Source organism: Solanum dulcamara, chromosome 6 (assembly GCF_947179165.1).
Source record: "Solanum dulcamara chromosome 6, daSolDulc1.2, whole genome shotgun sequence".
Taxonomy (NCBI): Eukaryota; Viridiplantae; Streptophyta; class Magnoliopsida; order Solanales; family Solanaceae; genus Solanum; species Solanum dulcamara.
In genome coordinates, this window is record NC_077242.1 from 2,749,185 (window position 1) to 2,773,030 (window position 23,846).

A 23,846-nucleotide genomic window follows, 5' to 3' on the forward strand; every position below is an offset into this window, starting at 1 on the left:
TGCTTTTTTTTTTCTCACTTTATTTTGTTGTGAGTCAACTTATACCTTCTATTCTATTTTAATTGTCATGATAAAATATTTTTAGTAAAGGTGATTTTATATTAACAATTTATAATTAAAAATAAAAAAATATTTACTACTTCATCATCATCACAATCTTAGGTCTACATTCCATCACTACTAGGTGTTGCTCATTCTTTTCTCAATTTTTCTTAATTATAATTTTATTTATTTTCTTTACATTAAGAAGAAAAATCTCTCTTTAACTCACAATGCATGTATCTCTCTTGTTGACACCTTTGTTGATGTCAATTATGCATAATGTTTGTTAGGAAATGCATCTTAAGTTAGTAATGTTGTGAATTTATGCTCAATAGTGAGGAGTTAGTGACTTTCTAAACCAAAACCGAAACAATAATAAGTTCTTTATAAACCAAAACCAAAACAATAATAAGTTCAAAACCAATGAAAAGTGTGTAGTGACAGTGTCAATTATAGTGTGATTTTCTTGTTCTCCAAAGAAATCTTTAATTCACTTAACTACTTTAAAGAAAGGGAAAATTATGCGAATAAGTACATATATATATATATATATATATATATATATATATATATATATATATATTAGTTAATTAGTTAATATAACTAAAGTTTAGTTAATTTACAATTTGCCAATAATATTTAGCGTTAATTACAGTTTGAAATTGTATAATTTGCACGTTTGTATAATTCAAAATTTGTATATAATATAATTTGTATAAATTTTGTATAATGTAATTGGTATAACTGTTTAAAGTTTAGATGTTTGGATTTGTATAAATTCATTATTTCAAATTTATACAAAATAGCTCAATTATCCATGAATTCTACAAACGAGTCATCTTAAACTACAATTACAACCTATAAATATGCAAATTATAGCTAAGAAGCCTAATTAAGTTTATTATAGTAATTATTTGTGAAAGTTGAAAGGAGGAATGGTAAAGGGAAACTTACATAAATATACAATATTAAGAAAATATTTACCATCTATAGCAATAAAAAAAAAATCACTGAACACTTATAATACATTTATAATACAATTTTAATATATATTGCAGAGAACTATTTATAAAACATATATAATACAAGTTTTATAGATGGATAATACATTTTTCACATACTTTAATAAACTTATAATACATTATGTCAGTTTCTTACTACACAAACATAATATATATTTTAAAACACTTATAATACATTTATATTATATGCATAATTCACTTTTAATACAAATGTATATTTATTATAATATTGCTATGTATTGCTATAAATTATAACAAATAAAAAATATCGCTAAAATCAGTAATTAATTTTTAAAAAACACTCAATTAAGTAATTTTTTCGAATGATAAATGTAGTAATTGGGCCGCTAGTAGGATTAGGATGAATCTTATTGGACCCTTATTTCTGCCATGCAAATAAAATGGGCTTAGTTGAGCAAATTTCTCAAAACTCTTTTGTAATATACAATGGTAAAATTACTTAATTAACTGTGTTTTAAAAAATATTTATTATTTTTAAATATACTTTTATTTTATTACCATTTTTAACAATTAATAGCAATATTTTAATTAAAGAAACATTATATTCCCTTTTTATTTAAGGAAGAGGAAAGGGTTTTCTCTCTCTAAGGTTTGTGCGTCTCTCTCTTCTTCCTTCATCTCTTCTTCATTCTTCCCTTATTCCTTAATCTTCTTGTTTATTTCAGACGGAATTTATAGGTTTTAGGTGCACAATTGTAATGAAAGGTCAGAAATCTCCTAGAAGAAGCCCAAGAATTCGAATTGTTGATTCAACCGGCAGTGGTGAAATGAATGTCGGTCCAAATTTTAGTTTGAGAATTTCTGCAAATCAATCTCCAGAAGAAGCTGGTGGTGAGGTTAATCAAAATTTTCAAGCATTGCATGTGAAGAAAAAGGGCGGTAGAAGTAAGAAAAAAACCAATGAATTGAGTTCTAAATCGAAAAGAAAATGAGTTGATGTTGCATCAGCATCTAAGAAATTTGTTGACAGTGATGATGATTTTGAGGATTTACCTCCTCAATTTCAGTCAAAGAAAGTGAAACCTACAGTTACTCAAGAGAAGAATCCAAAAATTCGAAATTGATTGTGCAAAAATACGGTTCTACCGGAGAGTTTATATCCGGTATGTCATTCTACCAACACATTATTTAACTAATAGCATTTTCAATCTGTTTATGTGTATTTTCTTAGTTTGTTGTTGTTTTGAACTTGTGTGCTAGATGTTGAAGAAAAATTTGTGTATTTGATACTTTTATTATAGTCTAAATTTATTTGCTCAAGTTTATATATCAGTGATTGTTGGGAGTTTTGTCATGAATTGTTAGATCTTTTGTGTTGCAATTTGTTTATTTTTTTTTAAATAAATAAATATAAATGAATTAAACTTTGAATTAAAATGTATTACACATACATTAAAGTTGAATTAAAAGAGAATAAGAGATGAATGAAATCTGTAGTTAATTGAAAAAAGTTTTCAGTTATCTGTACACCACAAAAATGAATTAAACTTGAATGAAATTGTGTATTACACACATTGAAGTTGAATTAGAAGAGAATTAGAGACGAATGAAACCTATAGCTAATGGAAAAAAAAATCAGTTTCTCTATTTTGAAATCACTTCCTACGTTAGATTCATAATCCCTTAATCTTTTGTATTTATCTTATTGTTGAGCTTAATATCAAAGGAAGATTTGATAGCAATAAATAGATCTTCTAAGATCATTGCTATGTATTATCAATTATTGTCATATAAAAGACATTCCAATATAAAAATAGTCATGGGTAGAATTTGCAATCTTCTGTTTTCTCTTACAGTTTTCATTATGCTTCATTACCATTTTTTTTCACTAGCTAATATTAGTACTGATAAAGCTACTCTTCTTTCCTTGAAATCTCACATATCTTTTAAGTCCTATTTGAGGGTTCATGTTAAGATATAATTATCTATAGTGATAGATTGAAATTATTTATATGCAGGATCATAAATTTAATTGTTTATCAAATAAATACTATCTTTTGTATTGGTCTTATTAAACTCAATAGTATTTTTATAATGATTTTATATTTTAAATTTTATAGGGACTGTGGAATTTTTGTAGCTGCATTTGTGGAGTTAGTGAGCAATGGCCAGGATATTGCAAATCAACAACTAAGTGCAGACAGTCTCCGAAAGAGGTTTGAGGCTCTACTACGAGAATATGCAGTGAAGAAGCAAAAGAGTAACCTTCAAAGTGAAGATGAAAGACCACATAAATAAATAAATGTAGTTATATTAGTTAAAATGTATATGAAAACTATGTTGTCTAAAAACAGTTTATAGCTGATGTATTAGTTAGGTTTTGAAGATTGTTTTGTGCTATCCTTTTTAAGATAATTTTTGTACACGTAAAATACAATTTTAATATAGTTTTTTGTTCATGTAAAATATATCTTCTTTTTTTATAATGTAATACATAGCTACGTTAATGTTAAAGTGTTTCAGTAGTGCTATCAAACTGAAACCTGCATTATGAATTAAACTTGAATAAAAAATGAATTAAACTTGAATAAAAAATAAATTACATACATATTAAAGCTGAATTAGAATAAAATTAGACACGAATGAAAAGTGTGGCTAATGAAAAAGCATTCAGTGATCTATAAAAACACAAAAATGAATTACATACACACTAAAGTTGATTGGACCACCAAGAAACTTTCAAAATTGCAACATATCTTGCAATCTGGAAGGAAAAACATGCACAATGCAATGGCTTTCCAATGTTGCTGCTGTGCAACAATCTTGGAGGTACAGGTACAGGATTTTGTAGGTACACTCAACAAGCAAGCCTGAGGTTGCAACAAATGCAACATGCAGCACCCCTGGAAACTGCAACACCATAACTGCAGCAAGTAGCATAGCTCCAAGAGTGAACAACATACATGTTCAACCATCTCTGGGACTTCTTCCGGAGTTCTTTTCTTTCCTCTGCCTTTCTTCTTTTCTTATTATGCAGGCACACTCTGAACTGCAGCACATGAAAGCACTATCAGCTTGCAAGCAGCAACTAACTTTTAGTGTGATTTTGAGTTTGGTTGTGCAGCAATAGTTTCAATACATGGAGCACAAAAAGGAATGGTGGATCACAATGCAGGGATCCTTGCTGAGAGTAACCTGCTACACCAAACAATCCAACCATAGCAATCAAATACATCATCCAATACAGATCTGTACCAGTAGTCCATCACCCTCTTTTGCTTGTGGTTGCTTACTAGTTTGTGCAGGTTTCACAGAGCTAAACCAATTGCAGCAACTATGGAGCATTGCAACATTCAACAATACCAAACAATCTTGGGGATTCATTGGGCTTAGTTGTTTGTGCAGGTACAAAGGCAAAACTGCAGCACCTATAACTTGCAGGGCTGCAACAACATCACAGCCAGAAGCAACACACAAACTGAACAATACCCAACAGCCCTCAACAAATTGCATCACCCATCACCAAAAATCATCCAAATTTTGCAGGATTACAGCAACTCCAAAAATTGCAGAGCCCAAGAAGTTTCAGCTCGAATGGATAATCGGAAATATTAGTCAAGCAACCTCGAAAAAGGCAATCGATCACCACTTTTGTCACGACCCAACCCCGTAGGCCGTGACTGGTGCCCGAATTGGGCACCCAAACGTACCCTTATCCCAAATTAGCCTTTTGACCGAATAAACAAAGGTAGTGAAAAAAAATATGCTAAATAGATCAAAAAAATGGATGTAGGCACGAGGGATGATAGGCCGTCACAAAACACACAAAACCCAAACCATATATACAAAACCCACAACATAAATCTGTCTACAGACCTCTACAGATGATAGCATAGTCATATGACGGGACAGGGCCCCGTCGTACCCCTGACCAAAATATCCAAATATACAGAGATAAAGTCAGTACCAAAATACAAGCTCCGAACAAGGGAGCACTGTCAACGACGCAGCAAATATCCTAAACAGATGGATCAGCAAATTGAACTTCGGTACCTGCGGGCATGTAACGCAGCCCCCCCGAAGAAAGGAGGTCAGTACGGAAAATGTACCGAATATGTAAAGCATGCACTGTAATATATAAAATCATAATCTGAATAGTATATGCAAAACATGAAATCAACGTTTAGAATTTCAAAATGCTTATCAAAATCTCAAACCATATATGCATAGACATATGCCATATCCGACCCCATTATGGACTCGGTGAACAAAGTGTGGTTGCCCTCCCATCATCGGCACCACGGCACAGCATAACACCAGAGTAGGGAATATCTCCGTAACAAATTATATCATATCAGATGGTCATATCAAATCATATCATATCACAAACATATATGTATATGGCACAGCATAACTCCGTGGCATAATATTTACCATCCCATGTACATGTCATACCTGCCCCCTCACGTCGGGATACGGCAAACAATGCAGAGAAATACGCACGAAAACATATCCTGGCCCAGGCTTAGTGAAAGAAGCATTGAGGCATCCACGAGTGGAGTAGTGAGAAACTAAATGCAATTTAAATTACAAAACATTTATACAGACTCGATCGCATAATTTTGATAACAAATCATAAAAGGAAACTTGAATAATAATAATAGTACAAGTACTTCCAATATCACAATAGTCTACGTAAAAATAGTATTTTCTGAATCATCTCCGTACTTTCAAATATATTATGAGAATTAACGGAATAATTATTCATATAATATTAGGAAGAATAGCAAAGAGTTTCTTTCAAATTCTACCTACCGTAATTCAAACGGAATAACGAAGAAAAATTCGGAATAGTGGGGCCCACCTCGGTCAAATAAAGTGGCGTATACAAATCACGTGCGTTAGAATTCATAACATTATTTAGAAGAGTTTCAAGGTATTCGGAATTCATTTGTACAAAATCTAGAAGTTTAGACAATTTTTCCAAAACTATTCATAATTACCTAATTCAATTCTATTGAATAAAAAAAGGGAAATTTTCGAGCGTCGATTTCGAAGAATATAGTGATCCCCGAGGTTCGTATTCACTCCTATTACATCTAGGACATGCCAAGAGAAGAAAATGTAAAGCTTTACATACCTTTTTGGCCTTCTACGGTTGTCCAAGTTCAATTTCCGTTTCCTCCAAAATCTACAATTGGTCGCATTTACCAATTACTATTCATAAGACTTTAAGAATTCAATTTTTCCAATACTTGTCTACAAAAATTTCGGCAGCATCTCCCCTATATATATGACACCCCGAGATTACAACTCGGCCACAATATTAACAACCAAGCCAACAACAACACCAATTCCATCGATAATCAATTTAACACACCATAACATAAATTGGTGTAATTTTCCAATTAGTGCAACAACTTTCAACCAAACTTTGCATTTCCAAATAAATATGAATATCTCATATCCATAATTAATTTCAACTCATTCCAACATAAATGAAAAATATTCCAAGTAAGCTATCCAATTTTTATCAATTCCATATTTCACTCAAAAATTCCATAAACACAACAAAAATATTATAATTCATTTTCTTCCTCCAACTTCATAATCAAATTCATTTCCTTCTTTCAACTTCACAACCAACAACAACACTCCATACTTTTAATAATTTACCTCCATATTCTTATAATATCATACTCAAATTACATAATTCCTACAAACTAGTTTAATACCAACTTACACCATATAAACTTCATTTATATCCCAAAAATCATAACAACAACTAACAAATTATACAAACTTATTTTTTTCCATTTTATCACCTAACCCATATTTCCATCTTCAATAAATTCATTCAACTTCCAATTCCAACATAAATTTTTTACCATAACTACTACTCCATAACTACTACTAAAATACTACACAAAAATTTAATTCATCTTGCCTCCAAAATCTTCATATACATGGATTTATACATATGTAAAACCCACCATACAAACTTCCATATTTCCATAAATTCTACACATCTCTACATACTACAACATCTTCCAAAATAAATTTACCATGTTATAGAGGACCCTTGATTTAGTGGAAATACCAAGAAATTCTAATTTTAGATATGAAATTTCAAGGAGTGAATTTTTCCCCTCCTTGTCCGATTTCTCTTCTTTGTTTTCCTTTGGTTTTCCTCTTCCTTCTTCTCTCAATTTTCTTGAAGATTCTAGGAGTTAGATGACTTAAAGGCTCCCATGTGAAATTGTCATTTTGCCCCTCACCTTTTCTAATATTTCCAAGTTGAAATTTCAATTATGCCCTTAATCTTTTATAGTATTTCTACATGTGAAATTCCAATTTTGTCCTTAACCTTTTATGGTATTTTCACATGTGAAATTCCAATTTTATCCTTAATCTTTTATGGTATTTCCACATGTGAAATTCCAATTTTGTCCTTAACCTTTTATGGTATTTCCACATGTGAAATTCCAATTTTATCCTTAATTTTTTTTATGGTATTTCCACATGTGAAATTCCAATTTTGTCCTTAATCTTTTATAGTATTTCCACATGTGAAATTCCAATTTTACCCTTAAACTTTTCCAATATTTTCACATCCCAATTTAATCATAAGAATTATGTATCCAACAAAATCAAACATAGCCTTGCCCTTGACTTGTTACCGTTATCCCAAAAATGTCCTATTGTGAAAATTAAAAAAAATATGGGATATAACAACTATGAAGGCAGTTACGGATTGACTAGTGCATTCCCTAGAAAAGTGGCCTGCCTCTCCACAGTATATTAATTAAAGTTGAACAACAAAGGAATTACACACACATTAAACTTGAATTAAAAGAGAATTAGAGACGACTGAAACCTATAGCTAATGAAACCAGTCTTCTCTGTAAGCCACAAAAATGAATTAAACTTGAATTAGAAGAGAATTAGACACGAATGAAACATGTAGCTAATAAAACCAACCTTCAGTGATCTGTGAGGCCACAAAATTGAATTAAAGTTGAACAACAAAGAAATTAAACTCACATTAAATTTGAATTAAAATAGAATTAGAGACGATTGAAACCTGTAGCTAATGAAACCAGCCTTCTCTGTAAGCCACAAAAATGAATTAAACTTGAATTAAAAGAGTATTAGACACGAATGAAACATGTATCTAACAAAATCAGCCTTCAGTGATCTGTAGGCCACAAAAATGAATTAAAATTGAACAACAAAGAAATTAACTCACATTAAACTTGAATTAAAAGAGAATTAGAGACGACTGAAACCTGTAGCTAATGAAACCAACCTTCTTTGCAAGCCACAAAAATGAATTAAACTTGAATTAAGAGAGTATTAGACACGAATGAAACATGTAGCTATCAAAACTAACCTTCAGTGATCTGTGAGGCCACAAAAATGAATTAAAGTTGAACAACAAAGGAATTACACACACATTAAACTTGAATTAAACTGTAAACATAGGAGATCAAAGTTAAATAGCTGAACATACGGCGAATCTGAGAAGAAGACATGATTTGCCGACAGAAAAATCGCCGATTAACAATAGTTTGAACAAGTAATCGCTGCAATCAAAAAAATGAAAATGGGTAATAAAAATAAAAAAAATTGGAGAAAATTTCGCATGAATATTGTTGAATATCATACTATTTGTTGCTCATGTTTGCTTCTTCCTCTTTTTGGCTATGGAGAACAAAAAGTTTTCTTCTGAGAAGTGAGATTCCATCGAATACACGTCACTTAATTCCAAAATTGGAGTACAAATGTTGTAGAAAGTTGTGGTTGAGAAGCTATGAAGCTAAGTATTGTCCTAATTTTGGAGAAAATTATGGGTGAGAAGATTGGAGAGAATATTGGCGTAGGAAAGTTGGAGAGAAACAGGGGAAGAGAAAATAAGGGGTGAGAGTTAATTTAATTCAAACAATTTGCTATATATGGTTAAAATAATTATGTTGCTCTATATGGTTAAAATAATTATGTTGCTTTATATGGTAAATATTTTTTGAATACTGTACATTTAGGTAATTTTCCCATATACAATTACATCCAATAACCTTGAAAATTAATTGTTTCGCTCACAAACTTATAAGGTTTAATACTAAAGTTATGAAGCTCAAAAAAATTCTCATAAGATAAATAAAATTAAAAATTGAAGAATACCCACTTTCAAAATTATTAAGTGAAAACTAATGGCCTAATACAAGCAACACCGTATGACGCTGCAACCCCAGTAAGTCACGCAATAGCCTCAACGATGACACGTAAGTAAAGGCCATGTCGTGTCTATTTTGCTTTTTTTGAGTTCGCCGCTCTATGCTTCACAGTTCACATTACATAAAACAAGAGAAGAGTTCAAATTTTATATTTTTATTTGATAAGTTTGACCTTAAGATTTTCAGAATTAAATTTATTGTACCTTTTAAAATTATAAATTTACTTGTAGGATAACTTTATTATACCTTTAAAATTAAAATTATTACTTTATTTGTCCACTCGTGATACAATTTCTATTTGAAAAGTCAAAGTTTTTTTTTTGCGATTATTTCATATAGTTTTCAATTTTCTAAATTATAAAATATGGAATTAATATTATTATTTATGTACAATAACAAAATTACTGTAATCGTAATATGAGATCTTGAAAGAATAAAATGTATGTAAATTTTGCCTCTACATTTGTTTGATAAAAGAATTTGTTTCAGATAGATCCTCGATTCAAAAGAGATGTAATCAAAGAAGAATTAAAAGTAAAATAACGATAATAAAATAACAAAATAAACAAAGTAAAATAAAGAGTAAGATATTATGCAAATACAAAATAGTACTACTAAATAAGGAGGAGAAGAGACCAGTATTTCATTTCTTTCATATAAAAGTATGAAAACACTTGATTACCTATTATAATTACCTTTCAACTCTACTCACCCATCTTCATACATTCCTATCTAGACTCATGTCTTTAATAGTAAGCTAAAGATGTGTCTTGTTATAAATATCTAATCACCCTCCATCTTCACCATCCTCTTTCTTTTTCGATCTATCTAATATCATACCTTTTCTAAATTTTATTATAGACAATCTCTCACACTGTGTTGCTAGTGTATGCATTCACACACCTCTTTTTCATATATATTCGAACTATGTCAAAAAACTTGAAACTTCTATATCCAAATTGTACGCCAAATCATCTCACATAGAATGATTCAAAAGGAAATTACCACAAATAATTGTTTCACTATGTTTTATTAAATAAATAAAAAATCGAGCGTTGAATTAAACCAAACAGTAATGAGTAGAGTGCGTCAGAGGGAAAATTGAGAGGTCATGTATTGACAAGAGGAAATGAACAGAGAAGTGAATGGGAGATCCCATTCATGATTATAAGTTTCCTACCTAAGGCAAATCTCAACCCTTTTCTGTATTTGGACTTGTGCATTTCCTTTTTTCCTCACCTACGCTATATATACTACTCGTCCTTTTTCTGCATTTTTTAATAATATATATGTCATGTGAAAGAGTAAAAAATGTCCAATCTAACAGGTAAATTATACGCCTTTATTCTTAATTTATGTAATGTAATTTGATATGAAATGAGAAGACTCTGCGGATTTCTAAATTACTTTACATCTTTATGAAATTTTTGCCAAATAAATAGGATCCAAAATAGCAAAGCTTTACTAATGTCATTAAGTATTTGCTAAATAAAGAAATGTGTTGTGAAACTGACTAAAAAAAATATATCATATAAATTGAGAGATGAAAAATTCTTTAATTAGTGGGTATGTGTACATTATTTGTTTACCCTTCCAACTTTGGCTTCAACCTTCCATTTCTCATACACTTTCAATTAACAACGAATTCAAAAATTTTATTTAAAGATATCAAATAATTAATTTATCTATATTATATAATATTTGACGAAAGATATCAAATAATTAATAACCATCCACCCTTCCGTACACCAACGGGTTATTTTTGAAATGATGTAATACTGAACACACATTTTGTGTTTAGGTTCTTATGGATTTTATTAAGAACTTCACCACACACATACTGGCATATAGTTTCCGTACGTAAAAAACCATATGCTATATAAGCCACAAAAAAACATTTAAGTTATAGAGACAGTAGGTGTATTTAATTTAATTTGTCTCATTCCCCTACACCGACAATATTCCATGTGGATTCTAACTCTCAGTCCAAAAATTTTAATCAGCAGCAGTACCCATATACCAAAATCATATATTTAAATTTAATTAATTTGGATATTCACGTCACATATATCATGCAAGTATTTTCACTAAAATAGAAAATGAAAAACGTCTTCTTCAATGAATTTCATAGTAAACACAAATCAATTTACATGGTACTTTTAATTTCAAGATAACATATTAAAGATGAAAGACGACAGTTATTGAATATTATGTTACTCAATATAATTCAAGTAACTAGTTATGATAGATGCATTTAAAATGAGTATATTGAAGATGAGTTCATGATCTGAAATATGTTTTTTGAAAAGCTTTAGAAAAAGAGAAATCTGTCTTTAGATTAAATAATGTTTGAGAAAAGAATAATCGTAAATCATGAATTTTCTTTTTGGATGATAAGTTTTTCAAAAAAGAAAACTGAAAGTACAAACAACCATTTGCTTTGCAAGTCCTAGTCAAACATCTAACTATATTTTCGAGTATATTATAACATTAATATTCTACAATTACGGAGAGTGATAGTAATAGGTTGGTTTGTTATACAAAATTATTCTCGCAATTTATGTCACGTAATTTGATTTGAGAGAAAATTTTGAAGTATGAAATCGTTAACTTATCATAATATTTATGTACGGTACAAGGCTTTTGAAAGGAATTATATATAATAATAAAAACCTGTAAAGTGACATAGTTATAAAAACATTGTTATGAGAGATAAAATAAAATATTTAAAATTAACTTGATTCTATTTTTTTCAAATAAATTAATACACCCAAAAAATGTCAAATAAAAATAAAATAGGAAGTAGTTTTAGATTTTAAAAATTATACTCCAATAAAATGGATAAGGTTTGTGTTAATCAAGAAGAGAATATAATTTATAAAGAACAAGTTTAAGTGAAAACATTACTAAAAAGTTGTATAAGCTAATTTGCTTACCTGTTCATTTTTGGAAAAAAATATTTTGCTTTTTAGAAGACTTTTTTTTTGTTAACCAACAAAAATCAACTTATAATATTTCAAAATATTGTAATATCTTGATAGTTCAGTTGTTCAAACGCTTAAACTTCGTTTGAGCTGTGAATTAGTTAAGCAGCTAGTGTACAACTGTCAAGTGAGGTACATGATTAGCTCATGTATATATAGAAGAGGATAGGAACATTCTAGCTTAACCCTTGTAATTGCAGTTACTTAAAATTCTCTCTAATGGCAGAAATTCATTTTCTCCTACATAGTTAATTTCACTTTCCCTCTTTTGTTCTTCTGTTCATTGTTATTAGATTCTATTTTCTTCATGGTATTAGAGCTTTTGCCTATTGATATGGTCTAGATTGAGCTGTTTGAAGATCGGAATTATCGAAACCAATGAGAGAAACAATGGCGGACGTTCTAGATAATGAGCTGCCAGAAAAGCTGAGTCATAATCATCAGTTGTATCTGAATACGACAGACACTTTCAGAGTGGTATTGATTTCTATTCAATTAACAAGATCTGAGAATTACTCAGTTTGGAGTCGTTCGATGAAAATCGATATACTTGGACGCAACAAGTTGGGATTCATCAATGGAACATGTAAGAAGGCTAATTTTGATACAAACTTGATAAATTTATGGGAATGATGCAATGCGATAGTTCTATCGTGGATCAAGAATTGTGTATCGAAGGAGTTACTAAGTGGAATTGTGTATTCTTCTGATACTAGCTCTGTATAAAATGATCTGAAAGAGCGTTTCAATAAGGTTGATGGTTCTAGAATCTTTCAGCTGCATCGAGAAATTACAACCACAACTCAAGGTACAAGTAGCATTTTTGAGTATTTTATAAATTTACATTTTCTGTGGGCTGAATTTGATAGCTTAGCCCCTTTTCCTGGATGCAATTGCGAGAAATCACGTGATTTCGAAGAGTTTATGAATAGACAAAAGTTGCTGCAATTTATAGGACTGAATGAATCATGTGAACATCCTAGGGGTTAGATTTTGATGTTAGTTCCAATTCCATCTATTAACCAAGCCTATTTTATGATGATTGAACGAGAAAGTCAAAGAGTTATGGCCAATGTGACTGGATCATCTATGACTCGGAAAATAACATCTCTCATAACAAGTCGAGGAGTAAACTTCAATAGATTTAAGAAGAACATAGATGTGCAATATAATTATTGCAAGTTGAAAGGTCATTTAAAGATGGATTGCTATAAGTTGCATGGTTATCCTCTAGATTACAAATTTAAAAAGAAACCAGGAAATAATAATATTTCTCATACACGTGATGGAGATCCTAGAAACAATGGATAACAAGTAAGAAGAGAAGAACCTAGAGGCAGAGCATATAATGTGAAGGAAGAGGTCTCTAAATTGCCAAAAGAAACAAGAGGCAAAACACCTGACAATGAGGTTTACAGAGGAGCAGCTCTACCTCATAATTCTCAGGGTAATTACAATCCGTTGATGAAGTTGATAGAAGATCCTTATCACTATAATCGATTGATGCAGTTCTTGGACAAAGAATAACAAGGGGAAACCTCCTCAACTAGCATGGAAAAATTATCAATTGCAGAGCCTCCTAATATAGAAGGTAACATTTATGTATTCAAGGTGACTATAAATGAGAAATCAGGTATTGTTTCTATATCTTGTGTAAAAGATAAAAGGGAGGAATGAATAGTAGAAAGTGGAGCTACAAATCATATGACATCTAATCAAGAGTTCTTGCAAAAAGAACATACTATTGTTAGTGATAAACAAGTTCATCTACCTAATGGTGAAATAGTAAATGTAACTAACACTGGTAGTTGCGAAATAATTGATGGCCAGACTATAAGTAATGTGTTATATATACCTGACTTTAGGTATAACCTATTGCCAATAGCCAAGATAACCAGGGAGTTGTGTTGTTCAGTCAATTTTTTCTCTGAATTCTGCATATTCCAGGACCTCTCAAGTGGGAAGGTGTTGGAGATTGATAGAAAAAAGGAAAGCCTTTATTTGTTGAAGCACAGAATAAAAGGAAGACAAGATAAGCAGCAGCTGATCAGAGGGTTGATTGCTACAAAGAATAAAGTAAATGCTATGTTGTGGCACAAAAGAATGGGTCATGCTTCTGTTGGTGCAATTCAGAAACTACTAGATATTGATCATACTGATTGCAAACAAGTTTTAGATAAGTGTGAATTGTGTGATCTTGTTAAACACACTAGAATTTCTTTTTCAGTTAGTGACACCAAGTCTTCTACAATTTTTGATTTGATGCATTTAGATGTATGGGGTCATTTTCATGTTCAAACTATTGATGGATATAGATTATTTTTGACTGTTGTTGATGATCATTCACGTCTGACTCAAATATATTTGCTCAAACCTAAAAGTGATGTTATACTGGTGCTTCAAAACTTTATACAGCTAATCAAAACTCAGTTTAATAAGACCATTAAGATTTAAGATATTTAGGTCAGACAATGGATTTGAGTTTGTTATTTCAAAATGTGCACAGTTGTTTTTGGACAATGGTATAGTACATCAAAGAAGGTGTGTTTACACTCCTCAACAGAATAGAGTTGTTGAGAGATAACATAGATACATTTTGGTGTTGACCAAGGCAATCAGATTTCAAGGAGCTTTTCCTTTAAAGTGCCGGGGACCTTGTGTTTTAGGGGTTGTTTACATGATGAATAAATTGCCTTCAATTGTCTTAGAAGTCAAAACACCCTTTGAGGTATTTTATGGTCACAGAGGTTCCACTAATTATATCAGAACTTTGGGATATTTGTGCTATGCTAACAGGTTGCCTTCAGGTGTGCCTGCAGTTCACATGGGGTATTCTTTAGTGACTAAGGGTTATGTATTATATAGTTTGGTCACTCACACTTTTTTCTTATCCAGAGATTTTTCAAATGAGATATTTTTTCCTTTAGGACACAGACATTTAGGCGGGTCAGGGCTTGGCTTGACCCTGTGTTCTCCCGGGTCGGATCGGAGGCGAGAACTTGAAACACTGGTCCTATCTTCTTAAATACCTCTACAGACACTTTCAAATCAGAGCCACGTGCTTCTTTCCCTGCTGAGGAACCTACTGATCCAGTCTCTTTGAATTCTCCTCCAGATGAAGGATTTACTGTTGATGAAGTTCCTGCTGATAATGTTGTCCTTGATATTGTACCTACAATTGAGGTACCAGCTGTTAGGACTTCTTCGAAAAAAGAAAGCAGCCTACTTGGATGACAGATTATGTTTTCAATAGAGTTGCAGCAAAAACCCCATATCCCCTTTCTCATGTGCTGAGTAATGCTACCATATCTCCATCATTACCAGCAGTACTTATCAGCTTTCTTATGTATTGATGAAACAAAATTCTATCATGAAGCTTGTTTAGTGGTTGGTCAATTAGTTAAGTAGCTAGTGTACAGTTGACAAGTTAGATACAAGATTAGCTCATGTATATATAAAAAAGGATAGAAATATTTTAGCTTTAACCCTTGTAATTATAGTTACTCAAAATTCTCTCTAAGGGCAGAAAATCATAATTTCTCCTACATAGTTAATTCCTCTTCTGTTCACTGTTATTAGATTTTGTTTTCTTCAATAGAGACCATAATACTAAGGTAAGTTAAATCTTAAGTAATAAATATTCATCGCTGCACAATGATAGTCTGAAAGTTCTGAACCATTTTGACATCATAAACCATAAACACGTACGAAAAGACAAGAAATAATAAAATTCATTAAATTACACCGAACGTTAACAACAAATGACAATACTAATAAAGCTGACACACAGTACATTCCTTACTTACTGAACCAAAAGGAAATTAAACATTAATAAACTAATTACTAAATTAGCTTCTTAATTAAAATTAAACACCTGCTAACTCAGTAACTCCACATACAATCAAGTTCAGACTGTTCCACTTTCTGAGTCTCCGGTACCGTCCAATTACTCATCGGATTAGAAAATCCACCGTGCATGGTGGAAGTTCCGCCGGAGTAAAACGGAAGCTGGAGGTTGTCATGGAGGGACCTTAAGCTTGGGAAATTCGAGCTCCTTGTGTAGTTGGAGAAATTAGTTAGAGAAGAGTCCAAGATAGAACTAAAATTGGGAGTTGAATGTAGTGCATGCAAGGTGTTCGACGAAATGTCAAAGACAGAAGTTGGGTCGAAAGTTGTTGTGGCAGTGGCATTTGTGGAGAAACAGGGCACGTGCTCCTTTTTGAAGCTATGATGATCGCGATCAGTGATGACGACTGCTGCTGCTGAAGTGGCAGTGGTGCTGTATGGGGAGGAATCAAGGAGCGGCGGAAGGTGAGAGACGGAAGACGGTGAACTTACTTCCTGGTACATATTGATGCTTGAACTTAACCTTTTTTTGCCACCACCAGTTGAAGTGGCTGCAGTACCTGTAGAACCAGTAGTCTTTTGAAAGACCCGCGAGATCACCCACTCGTCCTGTAGTAAAACAAATGAAAAAAATCAAAATGTGAAAGAATAAATCATGAAAAAAATAAGGTGAAATTTCAAATACATATGCTAACAAATATATTGCATGAACAAAAGTTAAAAACATTTGATAGAACTCTTAATTTCTAGTTTCGCCAACACTAATATAAAGACATAACCTTTTCTGAGGGAAAGGTCTTCTAATTTTTGGTGACTTAAAAGTACGTTAAAACAAATATTCATGAATTAAAAAAATAAAATATTAAAGTAATGTCAAAACATTATAAGTCAATATCGAACAGACTAATGATTCTACGTAAGCATCCTTATATACCTTGACATCGCTAATAAAATAAGCTTAAAAAGCTTATATTAAATCACCATCAACGTGACAGTATATTATTCTGTAAAGTCTTAATTGCTTTGATCATAATAAAGGCGAATTCTTTTTTTGCCTTTGTTTCTTTTTCTGTTATTTCAGGCTATGAATACTTCCGACTTAATCATAAGCAATTGAGACATTGAAAACGAAGTTTCACAATACTTTCTATTTCAGAATCTCTGGCTCTAGCAGTGATATCAATGATATATTTCTGCACAGAATATCTCCAGTAAATCTCTCTTTTAATCCACACAAAAAGTATTGAGTTGTAACAAAAAGAAAAACACTGGGATGGTTATGTTTTCAAGAAAAAACACATTAATGTATTCGTACTCCTTAAACTAATTAACCCATAAACAAATTTAGAAGAAAAAAATTACGTAATTCGTACCTTAGAACTCCTGGAGATATAGTGATAGGAAAACTTGCCATCAAGACGATATTCGTGCATAACCCAGTTACTTTTTTCTCCTTTTGGAGCTCTACCTCGATAGAAAACTAGGGTTTTCTTCATACCAACAAGTGCACATGTTTTTGAGCTGAAAATCTCTCTATCTTTTCCAGTAGCTTTCCAGTAACCCGCCTCAGTAGCTCTGTTAGTCCTCAGCCCTGTTGGATATTTCCGATCACGTAAGCTGAAGAAGTACCATTCCTTTTCTCCCATCTTAGCTTTCCCTAAAAAAATTAAAGAAGATAAGGTTATTTTTTTTAGGCTAAAATCATCATATTTTCCAATCTGAGTATGAAGAAAAGACTTAAAAGTGCAATTTATTAGTTCAAGTTTAAAAAAAGTTTTTAGACCAATATGAAGAATTTTGTATTTTGAAGACCAAAAAAAGAGAGTTTTGTAATTGAAATTGTATTTTTTAGAGAAAATTTGTTGATGAAGACGAAAAAAAAGTATTTAGACGTCGAAGGATTGTTTTAATAAAAGTTTAGTAGTTTAAGCATGAAACGGAAGTATGTGTTTGATCATGAGAAATTTAGATATCAAAGCCGAAAACCTTCATAATTTCATCCACTAACGATACTTTATGAACAAAACCATATATCTCAAAAACAAAATTATACCAGGAAGTTCCCAAGGTTCGCATTTGTTAAGATCAACTTCAGCAATAGCTCTCGCAGTAAAGTTACAGTCGAGAACCTTCTTCAGTAAGTAGTAAGTAATAAGCTCTTCATCAGTCGGATGAAACCGAAAACCCGGTGGCAAATGCGGATCACCGCAATCAAACTGCATCTGATGATAGTTCTCCATCGGAAAAAAAAAACTACTAAAACACGAAAGAACTTGTATAGCACTAATTTTTTCAAGTTTTTTCACTCAAAGAAAATACAACACATTATGCATAATGAAATTGACAAATTGTGGAATTTGAAGGTTATATTATAGGAGAGATGGTAGGGGTGTACGTTTGGTTCATGGGAATTGCTGAAAGATTAGAGTAGGAGGAAATCATAAGGATGGATGATGTAGGTGGGGAAAAGGAAAAATCTGTGCAACTGCCTTGTCCTGTTCTGTTTATTTTTATTTTTAAAAAAAATCTCTGATGATCTTTCTGTACTGTACTATGCTATACGCTATGCTATAAGGCCCTTATTATCATATCGATAAGCCTAGAGAGAGAGAGAGAGAGAGAGAGAGAGAGAGAGAGAGAGAGAGAGAGAGAGAGAGAGAGAAGGGGAAAAAGTGGACATTTTGAGTAGGGGTAGAGACTTGTGAGTTGTGTGACAACTACTAACCACACGCGTATGGGTAGAAGGAAGAGGGAGGAGGGTGATGTATTTATTTGTAAAAAATTGTTTTTAACTTTTGTATGGTAGTGAATATTTTTTTTTATAAATTTATAAATACATATATATATATATATAATAATGTAATATGTATATTTTTCATATGATAAGGGATTTTCGTAGCTGATTATTAGAGTTATACAGATTTTAAAAATATAAAATTAGTAATAAGAGAATTTACTTTGACTTGACAGGGAGTTTAAGAAAAATAAAAAAGATTTTTCAATCTTATGTTCTTAAATTAAAGTTATGTCAAATGTATCAAAATATCCTTTAATTATATGACCTTAAATATGTCACGTGAAAAAAATTTAAAATTAAAGTATTTCCAAAAAAAAAGTAGGTCATTCTTGTTTAAATAGAAGAGTATTAATAATGTAAAAAATACATCGATTCTCTCATAATTTATACACATAGTAATTATAAATGTGGGATTTAAAATTGCAAATGAAACCAAATATTATTTTTATATACGAGTAATTTATCTTCTAACCAACTACCATATCAAACGTTATATTTCTTATGAAAGATTTAACCGACATACTAACCTCCAAGTTAGCTACCATGCGACTCCTAAATGGGTAAGTGTAATTTAAATTACAGTTACTAGTAATTATATTTTTATTTTTTTTATTGTGTAAATAATTTTAAACCATCAGGGGTCGTTTGGTAACTAGCAGGTATTATTAACATATAGATCAATTATTACTGAATTTATATATTTATTATTTTATACATATATTTGTTATCTATATATTAATTATTCCACGTTCATTTTTATATAAAATAATACGTAAAAATTTTCATAATTTATACATATATTAATTATGTGAATTTTTAAATTATCAACCAAACTTTAAATTAATTTTATACATAAAAACTTATTTTTTATTTATCTATCAAATGATATATGAGCTATATATAAAAATTAAATAATTAATTTCTCATCCAACTGTCAAACGACTTCTTTAACGCCTAGAATAATATCCCCTAAAGATAACAAGTTGAATTTCAAATAAAGTCAATTGTAGGATTTGTATTTCTCTATTTTGCATCGTTATTGGCTTGGTCTTTCATAATGTTAATAAAGGACTAAAAATAATAATTACCATTATATTGTACCCATTTAGAGGAATTTAATATCGTTCGATAAGTTATGTATCCAGGGTCCATATGGTCATTTACGCTCAATAAAGGCAACCGTAAAAATCCATTAATAAAGACATATAATTAGTTTTTTCTGATAGTCGACGTTGATTCTGAACTTTCTTTCCCCTTCCTTTATATTTCCCGTCAAATCAGCTCAATATTTTATCTTCAAACTTAAAATATATAATTTTATATTATTGAGAAAAATTCATAAATAATTACTATAATAAACTTAATTAGGCCCCTTAATTATAGTTTACATATTTATGGATTATATCTATTGTTTAAATTGTCTCCTTTGTATAATTTGAGGGTATGTATAATTTAAAGATTTGTATAAATTCACGGATAATTGATCTATTTTCATATAAACTCGAAATAATAAATTTATACAAACACAAATATCTGATGATCTAAACTTTAAACAGTTATACAAATTATATTATACAAAATCTCATTATATAAAAGTTATACAAATTTCGAATTGTACAAATGTGCAAATTATACAAAATTAAATCATAATTAACGTTAAATATTAGTGGCGAATTGTAAATTAGTTAAACTATAGTTATGTTAATTAATTAACTGGTATATGTTTGTTCATTCACTTAATTTTCCCTTTTATATTTAGGAGAAATTACCTAGATTAATTTTTGAGAGAAATTTTCCTTTTAGTATCAATTGTTTTTAAAAAAATCAAGTAAAAAAGATGTACAAATCACAATTTCCAAATTTATAACCAAAAAAAGGGCAGCCCGATGCACTTAAACTCCCGCTATGCGCAGAGTCCGGGGAAGGGCCCGACCACAAGGGTCTGTTGTTCGCAGTCTTACCTTGCATTTCTGCCAGAGGCTGTTTCCAATGCTTGAACCCGTGACCTCCTGGTCACATGACAGCAACTTTACCAGTTACTCCAAAGCTCCCCTTCGAATCATTATATTTTATTGTGATAAATATTGAATTCAATTAAATTTGTCGATTGATTAATTATTTGATAGAGTATATAGAAGTTGAATTATTTGTATTATTGGTGTTATGCGTGCGTGCGTGAGGAAAAGTGCAGGAATTGGGTGTGTCAGTGAAGTTAATGAAAGGGAAGGAACAGAAAGTAGTTTTAAAATGGTAGAAAATGAGAGAGTTAAAGAGTAAAAAAGCAGATTTTACCATCTATCCCATAAAGCTGCTTCATATCTCTTCTGTCAGCACACATTATATTATATATAATCCAATTGACAGAGACAAAGGTTAAAAATCCATCCAAAATACCTGCCACTCTTTTTCCTACTCCCCTCTTCCCCTTCAATTTCTTACCCTTTTCCTCATCATTTATTGGTGCTTATATTATAGGCATCTTGAATCATGATCAAGTTTTTAGAGTAACAACAAAATTATTTTCATTTGATCTATATGTCAGGTCTTTGATCCATAAAATTAGATATTGAATGAGATTTCTTCACTCATAATGAGAGTTTTTGAATTTGAAACATTGAAAATAAAAAAATTATGTCGGGAGTCACTGCTTTCAAAAATGAGTCTTGTATGGTACGATATGAATTTAACTGAATTTTAATACATGTGTAAATCGAATGCCGAACGATAAACCAAAAAATAATAATTAGGTGTTGAAGCTTGTATTAGGGTATAGAATGCATATGTTATATCTCATTGAGGTGCCATTCTTTTCTAGGCCTTGCTTGAATGAGGAATATTTTGTGCCATGGTAACACCTAGGGATCATGATAATGTTTTTAAAGAAACGACAAAATTGTTTTCATATGATTTATATGTCATGTGTATGATCCGTAAAATAAAATTAGGATTAAGATTTCCTCACATGCACTTATTTAAAAAAATTGTGTTTGAGTTCTGAAAATAAAAAAAATATATATTAGGATGAATTTATGAGTCTTATGCAATTTGTAATTCAAATTTAGTCAGACTCAAATATAAATATCATAGGATAAAAAACAAAACAAAAAAGATATAGAAACTTGTGTTAGGGGTATAGAACGTTTATATTATATTCGTTGTGATGCCATTCGTGAACAAGAAATATTTTGTGCAATTGCAACACCTAATATAGGAATCTTAATATTTTTAGTAATAGTTTGTATGTGTTATCGGTGTTATTGTATAACAAGTATGTAATTATTATGGATATATTATAAACATATTATATAGTGACCGGCTAAAATTTCTAAATATAAAACCCCAATATTCATTAAATGAAAATGAAATATTAAACCATTTATATTCTCAAGGCTTTAGGTCATAATAATAATCTTTAGTATTATAAGTGGATTGAGTGATCCAAACATATATATATATATATATATATATGATCAGTTGAAAATAACAAAGATAAAGCCTGAAACAAGATGACCATAACGAGACAATCCGCGAAATAAAATACAATTTTTTCCATTAAGTTAATTATAAAAATACACATAATCTCTTTCATTAATAATAATTTTAAAGATTGTAAAATAAGTTTTATATGGTACTTCATCGTTGAAAATGAGTGTTAAAAAATATAATTAATTAAATAAATAAAAATATAGTATTTAATTGAGATAAACACAAACACGGTTAATAAGTGCACTGATAGGAAATTCAGGTAACTTCAAGTTGATGCTAAAGACAAAAGGCAGTATAAAGCCAAAAGAATAAGCTTTACATATATAAGACCAATAATCATTAATTATCCCCTGAACCATATTATTTTGCTGTAGAAATAGAAGAATATTTTTGGATATACAAATAATGCATTAATAGTTTTCATATTATTAACTTTAGGAGTATATATACCTTATCTATTTCTCCTTTCATACAAGTAGTAGAGTATTAAAATTATTTTTGTTATTTTTGTACTTTCTTAATTATTCTTCAACTTATTACTATGTTATTTTTTATATTTCAATTCTTATATTATTTTGTTAATATCACTGTTTCTTTTTTTCTTTCGTATTTTTTTTAAAATTGCTTTGAAATGTTTTTTTGAATTAATGGTCTATAGAAAATAATCTGTCTACTTTCACAAGGTAAGAATAAATAGGGGCGGAACCATCTATTGCTCAGAGGTTCATCCAAACCCCTTTCGGCAGAAAATTATACTATTTTTGTACTTTTTAAATTATTCTTCAACTTTTATTACTATATGTTATTTTTTTATATTTTAATTATTATATTATTTTATTAATATTACTGTTTCTTTTTTTTGTTTCGTATTTTTTTCAAACTGCTTTGAAATGTTTTTTTGAATCAATGGTCTATTGAAAATAATTTGTCTACTTTCATAAGGTAAGAATGAGCAAGGGCGGAGCCACCTATTGCTCAGGGGGGTCATCCGAACCCCCTTCGATAGAAAATTATATTATTTATACATGATAAAAATAATTTTATTACTATATGTCGAACCACCTTCGATAAGTTCATGTGTCTGCTTCTTCAAATTTTGAACATCCTAAATCAAAATTTTTGCTCCGCTACTAAATATGTTATTATCGTCATTGCGGTAGAAAAGCATTTAAGTTTGAGAAACTAAAGAGAACCGTTTCTATCAGTAGAAGAGCATTTACAAAGAGTTGCCGTTATATAGGTTGAAAATCTAAGATAAGGCAAGTTGGAGGGTTGCTCTATAATATATAGGTTGACCTCTTGGGGTCTCACGTGTACAATCTTGCAAGCATAAGGTATGGGAAAGTTTCATTTCAGAAAAAGACGACCTATTATAATACTTTATGTATTGTCAAAATAACGCTACATAGCATGGTGAAGTTGGTGCCTTGCAATGTATTCATTTGAACAGCCTTTATTGGAAATACAACATAGT

At 30.6% G+C, this 23,846-nt stretch overlaps 1 protein-coding gene across 1 annotated transcript; it reads right to left on the reverse strand.

The window, feature by feature from the left end:
* Positions 1 to 15,956: 15,956 nt before the first annotated feature.
* On the reverse strand, positions 15,957 to 18,703 carry LOC129892304 (protein CUP-SHAPED COTYLEDON 2). The gene is made up of 3 exons (XM_055967870.1): positions 18,143 to 18,703; positions 17,463 to 17,746; positions 15,957 to 16,698 (listed from the first exon to the last, which is right to left on the reverse strand). Exons 1-3 carry the CDS (start codon positions 18,327 to 18,329, stop codon positions 16,126 to 16,128), a joined length of 1,044 nt encoding a protein of 347 aa, XP_055823845.1. The 5' UTR covers positions 18,330 to 18,703; the 3' UTR covers positions 15,957 to 16,125.
* Positions 18,704 to 23,846: the final 5,143 nt, after the last annotated feature.